The 14,576-nt window shown below is 39.0% G+C and overlaps 1 protein-coding gene across 5 annotated transcripts in view; it reads right to left on the bottom strand.

Annotated features, from left to right (window-relative positions):
• Positions 1 to 14,576, bottom strand: part of XYLB (xylulokinase) — a 149,647-nt gene that overhangs the window by 111,152 nt on the left and 23,919 nt on the right. For all 5 annotated transcript variants that reach the window (XM_054021204.1, XM_054021207.1, XM_054021206.1 and 2 more), the window contains 6 exons: positions 9,129 to 9,247; positions 7,703 to 7,784; positions 5,775 to 5,815; positions 5,228 to 5,343; positions 4,311 to 4,426; positions 950 to 1,023 (listed from right to left, as the gene is read on the bottom strand). In XM_054021204.1, coding sequence (XP_053877179.1) covers positions 950 to 1,023; positions 4,311 to 4,426; positions 5,228 to 5,343; positions 5,775 to 5,815; positions 7,703 to 7,784; positions 9,129 to 9,247 — 548 coding nt within the window. The remainder of the gene's footprint in view (positions 1 to 949; positions 1,024 to 4,310; positions 4,427 to 5,227; positions 5,344 to 5,774; positions 5,816 to 7,702; positions 7,785 to 9,128; positions 9,248 to 14,576) is intronic.

Below are 14,576 nucleotides of genomic sequence, written 5' to 3'. Positions count from 1 at the left end.
CCCCAACTCTGCCCCCTCCCCTGAACGCTCCGCCCCCTGCTCCTCCCCCTCCCCTGCTTCCCGCGAATCAAATGTTCGCAGGAAACCTGAAACAGGGAGGCAGCAGGTAGGCTGGGGCGGGGCGGGGTGCGGTGCGGCTCAGTCCGGCCCTCCTGGCCGAGTGGCTCCCTTCGGTGGCCGGCCGGCCCAGGCCAAGAGGCTCTGGCCTTGGCGTCTCCCGCCCGGCTTCGGCCCTGGGGCCCCGGCTCCCGGCCAACTGCCCACGCCCCTAGCCCCTGGCCGAGCACCGCGCCAACCCCGGCCCCGGCCCCCAACCAAGTGCCCGCGCCCCCGGCCCAGCACCGCGCCCCCGGCCCAGCACCGCGCCCCCGGCCAAATGCCCGCGCCCCCGGCTCCCGGCCCAGCACCGCGCCAGCCCCGCGCCCCTGGCCCCAGCCCCTGCCGAGCACCGCACCGGACCCCGGCCCCACACCGCCTGGCCCTCCCTCCCTATTTTCCCGGACATGTCCGACTTTTTGGGATTTCCCCCCGGACGGGGATTTGAGGCCCAAAAAGCCAGACATGTCCGGGAAAATCCAGACGTATGGTAACCCTACTTTAGTCTCAGCTGTGGCAACAGCCTATGTTAATCTAGCAGTATTTGGTTTGCACTGCACTTTTCAGAGCACATCAAGTCCCCTAACCCAGGAGCACGATAAATAGGCGTTGGTCAGTTTATAATGAGCTAGCTGGGTTCAGAATCAGTACTGTGGATACCTCTAAGCCTGGGACACAGGCCAGAAAATGTCTTCAGAAAATCACTCTAAGGATCACATCAGTATATGAAATCCAGAAGGAATAACCATAGATGCAGAAGAGAGCAAAGTTCTCAGGCCTTGATGGGATGAGCCTCCTTTAAGTCATGAACACAACATGATTTACTACACTGTGTTAAATAGGTTATTACTACCTTGTTGTTGTCTCTGTTGAATCTGTGAATCCCAACAGCTTCAGGAGTAATCTCTATCACATCAAAATAGAAACCTTAAATCAAAGCAAATTAAAGATAGTCATGTTTTCTTCTGGCACAAAAAAGTATTAGTTTCAGCAAATGGCTAGAAAAATAACAAGTGTATATAATGCCCATAAGAGTACAGAATGGTAACAGAGTGAAGCAAGACAAAGTAATTTGATTTATTAGACAATAAATTTAAATTCTGTATAGCAATTTCCATACACAAAATAAAATCACAGAATGTTTCCTGACCAATTCCAGTCCACACATTCATTTAATTTATTCTATTTTCATTGATTAATAAGAATGTGTTTTTTAAAAGCATCTCTGACTCCAGGCACCTTTAATACTTCAATAGAAACACAAACCATATAATAAAAAAAAGACAAATCCAGCAACTCAGCCTCACTAACAGAAATTACCAACCAAATACACACGTATACAAATAGTGTACGTAGGTTACAATAAATCTTAGAGGTAGCATCAGTAGATACAGGGCAAGTGGGAAAGGGAGAGACGAAAGGAACAAGTGATAGGAAGCTAGGAGAAGGAGCACAGGCAAACTGGAAGGCTCTTGGTGTCAGATTTGATGGCTTTTTTAGACAGCATTAGAAGTTATAGATCAGGGATAAGAGGCAGAGAGGGTTTTCTAGATAGGAGCAATTTGAGAGAAAGGTCTGTTGCCACTTGTCAATGAATGAGATAAGGAAAAGAAAATGAGGATGGGGAAAGAAGAGCTGAGAAAGTCCAAGGAGTATCTTAGATGGTCAGCTGACTGGAACAAGGCCCTGTCTTATTTATTAGAATGCATACAAATGCAGCTTTCGTCAACTTCACTAGGAGCTATCCAATACACTTATATGTGGGACAGTAAAGTTCAGGAGGGAAAATAAATATCCTCAAATATAAATCTTTTACAAAGTATAAATAGACAAACTATTTCAACTATTATTTTGATTCTCTGCATAATGGAAAATAGTTTTAATTCACTTAAATACGACATTGAGTACTGAAACACCGACTCACATTGGGAAAAGGTCTGATGTCTTGTCTACCCAAGAAAGGGTTTGCCAGTAGAGCTATATCCATATAGCCATACCAGCACACCCTCCAAGTACAGACACAGTTTATACAAGCAAAAGAGTTATGTTGCCAGTATAACTTATGCAATTTCCCCAAACAAAATAAACTATACCCGCAAAAAAACTTTTTTGCCAAAATAAGTGCAAGCTGCAATAAGCTACAAGAGGGCTTTTGCCAGCATAGCTATGTTGGTTACAGGTATGTTTTTTTTTTTTTTTTTCACACTCCTGGCACTCAGGTGTAGACTAGGCATGACTATCATGTAACATTGATACTAGTGCTTTGTTCACTTGCTCTGATTTGCTTACAACGTAACATTTCAATATTAAAAATGTCTGTGACACGTGGCTAGACAGAGTTAAACATCCTGCAAAATAAATAACCCTCAAAAGACGTGGGGAGATAATGTTTTTGTGTATTTACAGATGTATGAGTAGGGTCGACAATGTAATCAACAGTCCCTGTCTATGCTGTATTCTGATAATTCAGAGATCAAAAGAACATCCTAGCATTTAAATGAATTGTAAACATGGGCTCTCTCTATACTCATCTCTCTTTGAGCTGTATAGCAAATAATCTGTGAATGGTGGAGGAACAAACAAATTGCCTTATGTTAATTATATAGCAAAGTACCAGTGATGGATCTCCTTCAAAGTCATGCTAATTACCTTTTGAACTCCAACTTGTCAAAAAGGACATGAAATTGGATAAAATATCCTTTGGTCCTGATTCTGTTATATCAGTTCTGCTTAGGCTTCATCAGGGCAAGACTGAGGTCCCAGTTATGCCAATATGCCCTGACTATGATATTTGGACATTGGACTATAATCTATTAACTATTTCTAAAAGAACTGTTTGCAACTACAAAGCTCATCATCTCTGCTATGAATCTGCACCTAAATGAATTGAACTCATATCTGTATGCATATTGATCTTTTAACCATACTCTCTCTCTCTTTTGTTTTTTAATAAAGTTTAGTTTGGTTAATAAGAATTGGCTGTAGCGTGTATTTGGGTAACATCGAATATTCAGTAACCTGGTAGGTAATGTTTCTGATACTTTGGGATTGGTAGAATCTTTTCTTTTATATGATGAAATAAGATTTACAGAAATTTTCATCATCTTTGACGTGGATACCTGGATGGAGGCCTGAGGCTTGATCACTTTAAGGGAACTGTGTTGTTTGGACTTCTGAGTAACCAGTAAAGTAATAAAGAATCTGTTTTATGCTGGCTTGGTAAATCTAAATATGGAATATCCACTAGCTTTATGGGGATTGTCTGCCCCATTCTTTGCAGTTCACCCTAATTGAGTGATCATAATTGGCCCCCACTAGGACCCCGGTCACAACGTCATACTATGGTTATTAGTTATTTCACTGCTCGGACACCCATTGACTTTAATCAACTTTAGATATGACCCATGGCGAACAGTGAAAATTTTTATGAAAGCCTTTTTCATTCCCTAGACATTTTATTGCCCTCCATCTTCCTCACTATTACAGCTCTAGTTTTAAACATAAAGACACACCCTAGTACAGCTGGTCGAAACGTAGAATTTCTATTTTGTGGGAAATTTCAACATTTCAAAATTTGTTTTCATGCTGAATCGGGATGAAAAGAAATATTTTCAGAATTTCCTGCTAAAGGAAAAATCTGAAAGGTTTTCATTTTGGAATTTCAAAATTTCATTTTATTTTAGGGTTTTTTCATCTTTATATTTTCATTATTTTACACCATTTCAAGACTACTACTGTCATGACATAATAGTTTAACTATTCTATTTTTTATTTCTTTTAAATCATTATGGGCAACTGCTATTTAGTGCTGATTGAAATCTCTCATCTTTTCTTGATCAAAATGTCTCCCGTTTGTGTAATTATGAAACAGTTTGACACAAAATACAATGTATACAAAGTACACTAAGTGCTTAACTTATTCTCTAGATCAAACTGTGTCCTGTGTGTGTGGTAATGAAACAGTACTATCCCATTTTCAGTTGCCAAGACAGCTTCCAGAATAAGATGCTGGTAGTGGCCACTCAAGACAAGGCTAAAATGAAAACTGGTCTTCCAACAAAGTAGAATATATCTGGGTACATTTTGGGACTATTTTTCCCCCCTCACTCTGGATTTCTTAACTCTTGGTCTTTATCACCACCCAAGTTTTCACTTCTACCACCTGTGAAATAATGATTGCATCCAAGCAAACTCTACTTTGTTAAGGTTCATACCTAGGTTTCCATTGTTTCCAACAACAGTACATTTTAGGGCTTTGGAGAATTCGTCCCAGGAGCCTGAAGCACAGTCTTCTCTGATCCTCTCTCTTATTAGAGAGCCATTCTTAAAACTAAAAACAAACAACAATACTAACTATATATTCAAAAACTGCATTTTCCAAGTCATTTGGACCCTCCCCCCCCCAGATTATTAAAGAGGATTTTGACACACTAGAGGATTTATACACACAACTTTCATGAACTTTAATGGAACATATATCTAAATTCCTTAGACTGCTTTGAAAGACTCAGTCCAGGGTACTATAAGTCTGTGCAACTGAGGTGGGAGAGACAAAGGTGGCTCCAAACTGTCTCTCCTACTTTGAACTTGGTGCTGCCTAGGGGACAAACTAGAGCAGCCACAGGGCTATCCTAGAGACCATTCCATCAGCTGAATATCATAGGATGATGTGTTCCAGCTACACACCCAGTATGTCTCAGAACAACAGCAGTTCTTCCCCTCTGTGAAAGAGGAATCTCCAGATGCCTCTTTAAGGTACCTTTAAATCCCTTTTGTACTACTAGTGCAAAAGTTACATATTTTGGGTCAAGGAGCTAGCCCCCAAACCATTACCATTCACGTGATTTCTATTCCTCTAAATTTAATATACTGCCTTAGATTCATGCTCACCAGCCTCAAATTATAGAAAAATGAACCCCATCCCTACTATTGACACTAGAGTTTATTCCTCACAATTTTGCAGCTCCTGATCCCCAAATTAAATAATGGGGATGTCATAATGTTGATGCAAATGTTGTCATATACTGTACATAATACTGAATTTTTTATTCATTATCATTTTGCAAAGGAAACAAAAAAAATATCTTGTTGACTCCAAATGTAAGAGAAAAATAATATAAAAGGATGTTACCATAAAAGTGCCATATAGGCTTGAGAGTCAACAGGATTGCAGAAAATATGACCTTCTAATGCAGGCGTTGGTTCTTTAATCCAAAGAAACAATGTGTCGCTTGTGCCAAGACTAATCTGGAGAAGAAAATAATTGCAGTGTTATCACATGGAAGGCAATATAGAAATTAAATTAAACCCATTTATTATTACTGCTAATTGTTTTTAAATCACACATTAAGTGAACTGGATTCTTATTATAGCAAGCGCTGATTCAGGTTGTCACCCTAATGAAATATGTTCCAGAGATAGAAAGAGATCCAGCGATTTATAAATTTGGGGCATTATCTTAAAAATATTCCATGAGTTTGCTTAAAATCCTACATCCAGCTCCAGGAAAAACTGAAATGAGAATCAGTCTGACTCCAGTACATAGAAAATCAACAGATTCTCTATTTTGGTTTATTGAGGACCTAAGGTTATTGTCCAAGTTACTATTTTACACTCTGTAGTAGCTCTAATTTTATCACAGTGATGTGAACATTTTTCATGAATGTGTATTGACTTACCGCAATGTCCCCTTCTTCAAGTTTCATTCCTGCAAGCGATGCTGAAAACATACGTAAGATACTTCAATTAATAACTAGGCATGCAAGGTAATTATGCTGCACTAGAGATGACATTCTATTCTGTACAGAAAGCCAGCGCAAGGCCCAAGCATAACCTCAAAGTGGACTTAAGTGGTGAGTAGGCCTTGTTCACTTTGGAGACGTTCACCCTAAATACTGAAGTTGGTCATTATAGGGCATCCTAGAATCAAAGGAGTTGGAGATTAAAAATTCTATCATGTCACCTGTTAGTCCACACACTCCCACTTTTCCCCAGTGCAGGATTGTTCTCTATGGTATATTTTCTAGTGTTTTGTTCTCTCAAGTTTTAAATATCTTAGGCCCTGTTTTGGTAAAGTACTTAAACAGACAAGGTACCCTACTGATATCAGTGGGACTATTCACATGCCTAAGTCCTTTGCTGGATTTGAACCTTAGAGAAGGATAGTCTTGTAGTTGAAGTACCCATCTGGGATTCAGGCAGTCTTGGTTCAATTCCTGGTTCTGCAACAGACTTCCTGTGTTACTCTGGGCAAGTCACTTAATCTCCTTCTGTTGCCCATCTATAAAGTGGGGCCAATGACAATCCCTTTTGCCTGACTTGTCCATTTTGACTATAACTCTATCTTTTACTATACGTAAGTACAGTGCCTAGGATAATGAAGCCCCTATCTTGGTTCAGATATGGAAGCACTACTGTAATATAGATGAATAATCATTTAAAAATCTCAAGAAATGGCGCTTCCGCACTCTAGTCCATAGGAGTTTTCAGAACTTCCACAAAACATCCCTAAATTTAGCACATCCTGGACACCAGGGAATTTTGAAGCCCCTGCAATTATCTCTTAATTAGAATTTTAGTAAAGGGCAGCATTAAAATTTCTGCACCCACAAGATTAATGAGGTTGGGAGATTAAAAGAATAAAAACAAACTTTCAAGCACTCTGATGCCTGACCTCCCACTGTCTCTTTCAAGTAAGGCTTACACTGTATCTTGTAGTGACAAAGTTTGTCTTCTGTCACTGTGTTATTCCTTTTTAAAAAACTATGGTATTTATTCTACACAAGTAACCGTCTAAAGCAGTGGTCTCCAAAGTGGGGTGCTTCGTCAGTTCGGGCGGGAGTCCGAGCGGTTTTTGTTGTTGTTTCAGCAAAAATGGTAGAGTCGGCGCGGCAGGGGGTGCGTGCTCAAAAATTTTTTACTGATAGGGGTGCGCGATCAAAAAAGTTTGGAGACCACTGGTCTAAAGCATTGAAGTATCATTAATGCAAGTACTAGTGTTATGGACTATTAATGTGAAACTGTGCACTACTTTTTAAGGGTTTGTTTCCTGTTTATAGAATTTTACTTTTAAACCTTTTTTTTCAGTTTTTAACAGGTGATTTCTTTTTAAAGGTTTGGGAATTGGTTTATCTTAATTTATATATATGTTTATTTGAACTATGTTTTACCTTCTTCATACTCAGGATTAACAGCCTGATTAAAGAAAAGTTCTAGTAGTTAGAGTGACTCTCTGATTTCGGTTTCTGCCTTCAGGCTTGGAGGAGAAAATGCAAGTTCTTTAAACAATAGATTTTTCTCAAGCTAAAATGGAAGTGTTCATTGGCAAAGGAAGTTTCTCAGGTGTGGACAAACCAAAACCTAAATTTTCAAGGTGCAATTTAGGTGCACTGTGATTATGAGATGCATTTGGAGTCCATATGCAGTATATATCTCATACAAACTATGTACCTCAGAAGAATCAGTGACAAAGGCTGTTGGAAAAAGGTGCCTGTGTGATATATTCTTTCACCACATATAGATCATCTAAGAATTAATGAGATTTATTCAGTGAAGATGATAATACACAAACACAGAATTATGGAAGCATATTTATTTACTATCTCACCTGGATTGTCCCCGGTAAATGCTACTACTTTACAGTCTGGACTAAACCCATAGCGCTGAATATAATATGGAGAAACAGAGCCCTAGGGAATAAACAACACATGAAGAAAGCTGAAAAGTGCAAATTAATCCCCGAGTGTCAAAGTACGTCTATAACACAGATTTCCAGCTGATTCTATAGTACTTCTACAGTAGCTGCAATAATTGACATTTGTTTTACACTGCAGTGCTTTAGAAATTTTTGAGCTAACATTTTTGTAAGATACAAACAAGAAAACCTCCTGAAAACATCCCTCAGATCAGATTCTGAAACGGTGAAGACAACAGCAGCATTCTGACTTCAGATCTCCCTCCAGTTATTCACAAAATATACATACACTTATGTTCCACACCCACATACATATATATTAATATTCAAAATTAGATAGGAATACAGATTGATATGCAATCAAAAACACATACACAGCTAGTATGCATCACTAGGTCAGATGTGATATGAATTTTCATCATCGATTATCTTTTATTTGAAGGGTCGAGGATTCCATTCTTTTACATCTCACCAATAACAAATAGTAGCAAGAGGAGACTATTCTTTAATGTAAGAGGACACTTAAGATTACTTCTAAAACACTGCTCCAGTTTTCACTGCCAATACCAGAAGACCAGCACTTGGCACTGGAATCACAGCACACTCCCAGATGGGTCAATCGTATTCACTAGTGCTTATATAGTGGCTGTGTGCCTGCTATCCCCACTCCCACACATGCACATCTCTCTCTTTGTGGTGCTGATCAGACCAAATTGATCTATTTCAAAAGGTATTCAACCTGATTCATTTTGGCAATATAACAAAGATATGCTGGGTGAACTGAGGGGCTTTTAATAAACCTGATAATTGATTGAAGTTATTGCATGAGCCCTACAAACTTTATAACTACCATACAGTACTGAACTTGAGAAGCTTGAATGTCAGGCTCTATTTCTTCAGTGTTTCTGACTGATAACAAAAGGAATACAGTAAATATCATTCGCTCTTTTAAAGTCAAATAAGTATTTGTGGGTGTGCAAGGAGAGAAAAGAGACTTCTATCATTTGAGCACTGCCAGTGGGGTCACCACAATCTTAGTCTTTGTATGCCCAGCATGCAAAGATTAGAGGAATCTAGTGATGAAAGTAGTGACAGCTAGCAGCCACAAAAGTAAAGCTTGTGCATCCTTTCAAAGATGTGAGCGCTCCTGCTCTGGAATGCACTTTCACAGCACTCCTGGACATATTAGTCAGCCAGAACAGCTCTGGGGACTACCCCTGGAGCACAGCATCTCCTTGTAAACGTACACCAAGAGGGGCCCCAGCTGTTACACACAGAGCATAGCCCCAAAATCTTCCAATGACATGTTCATCAGCAGTTATCCTCCACTGGCACATACCAATACTGAGCTGGATAGCACAACAGGTCCCAGCTTTTCTTCTAATCCAGGCGCACAAGCATTGAGGCAGGCGGTGGACCATATTTTATCACGAATCTGCAGTAAATTCATTCCAGAACCTATGAGACAACAGTATTCAAACAAGCAATGTAGATCTTGGAACGTAAGAATAGATTAATGAAAAGACAACAGCAGCATTCTGACTTCAGATCTCCCTCCAGTTATTCACAAAATATACATACACTTATGTTCCACTTATGAACTTATGTTTCTAATGAAAAGAAAACAAAATATACTGAATTAGAGGATTTCACCTGCCTAAAGGCAGAAAAGAAACTATAAATAAAAGTGGACGTTTAATACTGAAACGGAATGGTCTCAGCTGAGCAGAGCACAGGGATGTTGTAAAGTTACTGACTCACAGCTCTGTGGTAACTTTCATTTTGGAAAGGGGGAGGGGGCAAGGAATCTTCCACACTGCATAGGGACTGGATATAGTCAAAGTCCTTGCACTCCAACCAGTGATGCTAGACTCCCAAAATAAGTGGGGGGTACAGACATAGACCCTGCAACCCCTCAACATTGGCCAGCAGAAAATGAAGCATATGCTGCACCCAATCAAAGGGTGATGCAGCAATTGCATTTCCTCTGCAGTCGAGGGAATTGTCTCTCAGGCACAATATTGCTAGGGTGACCGGATAGGGGGAAGAAAATATCAGGACACATGGTGGGGCAGAGCATAAAAAAAAAAAAAAATTATCGGGACATCTGGTCACCCTAAATATTGCAGGAATTCCTACTAAGGTGGTATGCACCTTTGCGTTGCACCCTATTTGGCTGTGGTTTTAGGCCATCATTTTGCTGTAAATTATCCTCCCAAGATGCCTGTGAGCTTATGTTTGTATTATCACCCTCCTTTACAAAAGGGGAAATTGATCCAGAGAGGTCATGGCCCAAATTTTAAAAAGTACTATAACCTCTAATTTTGGGTGATACAAGTTTTGAGTGTCCAGTTTTATACATTTAAGACATGATTTTCAGACTTTTTGAATACCTTCAAGTCCAGCTGAAGTCAATGAGAGTTGTGGGTGCTCAGCACCTCTAAAAATCAGGTTCAGTGTGTGCATTACTGGACACATTTTAAAATTTGGTCTTAATGATTGGCCAAAGCCACATAAGTGAGTCAGTGTCAGAGCCAGGATTAGAGTTGAGGTGACTCTAAATCCGAACCCTGCAGTTAGCACACTAGATTAATCAAGCCTCCTGAATGGACAGGGCTGCCTCAGTAGCTCATTGCATTCCCCTCTCTGTTTACACTGCTCCAGCTTCTCCTCTAGTTAAAAAGAACAAACATTTTTAAAACCCATGATTGAGTGAGCACTAACTGTGGAGATGTTGATTACCATCAACTCATTCCCTGCCCTGGTCTAAGATATATTTAATTAGACATGTCACTGTACTTTTAATAACCCGAGGTGAATTCTCTTAACTTAGTAATAATGTTATCCTGGGCTAAGAACACTTTTGCTTTTATATCTAATTAGCCCAGGACCTGTTTATCTCACTGACAGAAACTCAATCATTGTCCAAACTGACTGGGAAATTTGAAACCAATGGAATCTTGTTCAGTGCTACTGACCTTTAGACACTTCAACACATGTAGGGAGAGTGAAACTCACCCTCTGCACAGGGACTGTGAGATCAGGCAGTCCATGGAGTTTTGTGGGGCGGGGGGGGAAGGAAATGTAGTCCACCCCTCAACCAACTGGAAGACCACAAGGCTGCAACTTGGCCCCTAACCTAAACAATGGGGTAGCCCCTCTGCACCCCTATACAAGTATTTGAGACCATTGGATATGCAAGCACTGAGCTATATGCCACACCCTAGGTTAATTCCTAACAGCCTCTTCTGCTCCAAGCTCTTTCAGGCTACTGAAGAGCCCCCATCCACAGTGCTCATAGAGTGCATAAATAACCCCCATCCCCACTGCAGCCCCTCTTCCAAAAACGCTCTCTCTCACTCAGACACACACTCACTCACTCACAGAGGGATTAAGTGGCACAGTGGGACTTGCGCTAGACCTCTGCACTTTGGTGGCGTAACGTTATATAGAGGTGTCCAACAATGAGTACGTATGGGATATTTACACCAAATAACACACATTGAATAAATGTGTTAACTTATATAGTTTAAATAAATTTGTATAGGTATAGTATATCCTCCTTGTTAGCAAAAAGAAGCAACAAATTTAGTATAAAGGCTGTATATAGTTGCAAATCAACACACTAAAAATCAACATGCTTTAATAAAAATCACACTTTCTTTAGGCAAATAACTAAAGTATAAATGTAAAACACAACTAAAATTGAGTATTTATAACAAGGTTTTCCGCTTGCTGATGTAAATCATGATTAAAATGGATGATTTAAAGTGTTTTGATTTCATAGAATGTCAGGTTGGAGGGGACCTCAGGAGGTCATCTAGTCCAACCCGCTGCTCAAAGCGGGACCAATCCCCAGACAGATTTTTACCCCAGTTCCCTAAATGGCCCCCTCAAGGATTGAACTCACAACCCTGGGTTTAGCAGGCCAATGCTCAAACCACTGAGCTATCTCTGTATGGACATAACATTATTTATTGAATGTCAAATAGCTTTCATATATTTATTATATGCGCTGACAGTGTTCACAACACCACAAAGCCAATTAGATGGGCAAAACACCAACCTTTGCAATTCACTCTGATCTCCTACAATGAAAAGATGATGATTCAATTCCCTCAGGCCACCAATTGCTAATAAATGTTCAGATATTTCTATACTACTCAAGGGTGAAAGGATCATTTAATTTACCTTCCCATTCAGAACCTGGTTGAGAAAATGTAAAAAATATTTTAAATGAGCTATTTACCTATTGGAGCCTATAGGGAGAAATTAATATTTTACTTATATCTATCTTTACATATAAAAGTCAGGTAGAATACACATACCTTCCTACATATTCATCTAGATGGCAGTCTAAAGATTGCCAGTACTCCAAGGGTTAAAATCAAGGTGAGTCAAGCCATACAAAGCAAAGCCAGATCTTTGACCTATCACTTCATATGGACACACACTCAACAACAAATGAATTCAATATCGGAGGTCATGGTTCAATGGTGACTGAGAAGAGGATCCATATGTGGATGGAAGGGATTCAGGATCTCATTGCAAGCATCATTGATTGGTAGTTCAAGATGATCAAGAAGTGCAGTCAGGATCAGCAAATGTTAATTACTGATGCAAAAAAGCCTAAATGATTCAACACTGGGGGAAAAAATCAAGTTCTCTTACAAAGGGCAAAAAGACATTGCCTAATTGGATTTATTAATGGACTAAAAGTGAAAAAAATATCCAGTGATCAATATTATAAAACATATATGTGTGTATTTGTATAGTGTATTTGTGTCAAAGCTCTCTTCTTGGTGAGTCAAATTCGTAGCTGGTATATCACTATTGGCACCAACAGAGCTACACCAGGATGAATTTAGGCCAATATGCTTCCTCTTGACAAAGGCCTTCTCGGCTCTATGAGCTGTGGTCAAGTGAAAAATTCTCTATGTTCTTCTTTGGTAGAACATAAACAAGTATGCTAAGCTATGGTGTGCCTAAGGTACTTACAAAACATTTCAAAACATAAAAGCCTCTTCATGTCAAGAGCTGAGTAGCTGTTCTTTGTGGGTTTTTTTTGTTTTTTTTTTTTAAATAACAATGCCTCAAGGTGACACACTCAAGTATTTTAGCTCCCAAATGTATCTTACTTTTAACATCTGCACAACATACATGAAAAAAGAAGAACAGGAGTACTTGTGGCACCTTAGAGACTAACAAATTTATTAGAGCATAAGCTTTCGTGGACTACAGCCCACTTCTCATTCCCACTTTTGCGGATACAGACTAACACGGCTGTTACTCTGAAACAACATACATGGAAATCGTTCCTCATTTCCCACAGTGTAGTTAATTTTTTTTAATCAAGCAAGCAAGGGTGTTCTGCTGCTTATGGATAGTGAGTCATGCCTTATGAGACTGGGTCTTAAAAAGGAAAAAATTTAAATTGGAGTAACATTTCCTAGTGTAATCTACAACTTTAAAGACATAAGTTGTTTAGTCCTCTAGTGTAACTTGAGGGGTCTTTTAAAGCCTATCTGACCTGAAGTTAAACCTACAGAAATGAAGAATAGAGGTCTATTATATGAACATTATTTTGAGAGATGTATTTCCAAATGCAATATACAGGATCCATGGAAAGAGATCAAGTGAACTGCAGGAAATTGTACAAAAGGAGAAAATAACAGGCTTTTGTAATCAGCAGCAAAATAACTATTGCATAATAATTATTTTTTATTACTGGAATTAGAATGATCTCCCATTATGTTAATGGAAGACAAGGGAATGGAAGACAAAATGTAACTTAAATAATACATGATCTTCAGTCTAGTAAAGACTGGCACTGTAATGTCTTACTTCACTCTCTCATCTTTTTCACACAAAGATTTAATAAATGTTATATCCTCAGGACTGAATATTTACTCTAGGTATTTAAATGTCCAGAGGAGCAACAAAATTAGAAGGGCACCATATGTGTAAGTTAGAGCTGGTTAGAATGTTATCTGTGAAAAATTTCAAATGAAACAAAATATTTCCCATTTTGGTCGAAGTTTTTCACAAAATGTTTTGTTTTTTTGACTAAACGAAAAAACATTTCCATTTCAAAAACCGAAAAAGTTGTTTTTCCTCCCTATTTTCTCTCTCTGAAAATAGTTTTCAAAAATCAAACCATTTTAGTTTTTCATTGAAAAAAAAATGGAAAATTTCAACCAAAATGAAAATTTTCTTTTCATTTAAAAAGTCATTTTTTCCACACACACAAAAATCCCAAAGAGTTTTGACCAGTTTTAGTTTAAGTATAGTATGTTGGGGTTGATTTTCCTAAGTGCTGAGGTGCTCTGTGAGGGACTAAGCACCCTCAACTCCCAATAAAGTCAATGGGTTGCACTTGCTGACTATCCATAAGCTGCACTAAAGATCATGGGAGTGACAGATGCTCAGAATCTTTCAGGAGTTAGCCCATTGGGAAAGATGATGTAGACCTGCAAAAATTATTACTGAAGCTTACTGAAACTTAAAGGTAACCTGCAAAGAAAAAAGTAATTGGGCTAGTCACCTTTTTGCCTGTATTATGATGCAAAAGGTCTGTTTTGTTCTTATTTATTTTTGCTGGTTTTTCTCTTTAAATTAGCAATTAAGACCCTGTCTTGGCTCACTTTGATGACTGAAAAAATACCAAGGCAATGTCATCACAAGAAAGTGATGACATCAAGCAATCAAAAAGGGAAGGGATTTTTTACTTAGATTGTTTAAAACCCTTTTGTTTGCTTTAGTTAACACCTATTTAACAACATCAGCT

The sequence above is a fragment of the Malaclemys terrapin genome, chromosome 2, assembly GCF_027887155.1.
Source record: "Malaclemys terrapin pileata isolate rMalTer1 chromosome 2, rMalTer1.hap1, whole genome shotgun sequence".
NCBI classification, from domain to species: domain Eukaryota; kingdom Metazoa; phylum Chordata; order Testudines; family Emydidae; genus Malaclemys; species Malaclemys terrapin.
This window is presented reverse-complemented; position numbering and strand designations above follow the sequence as displayed.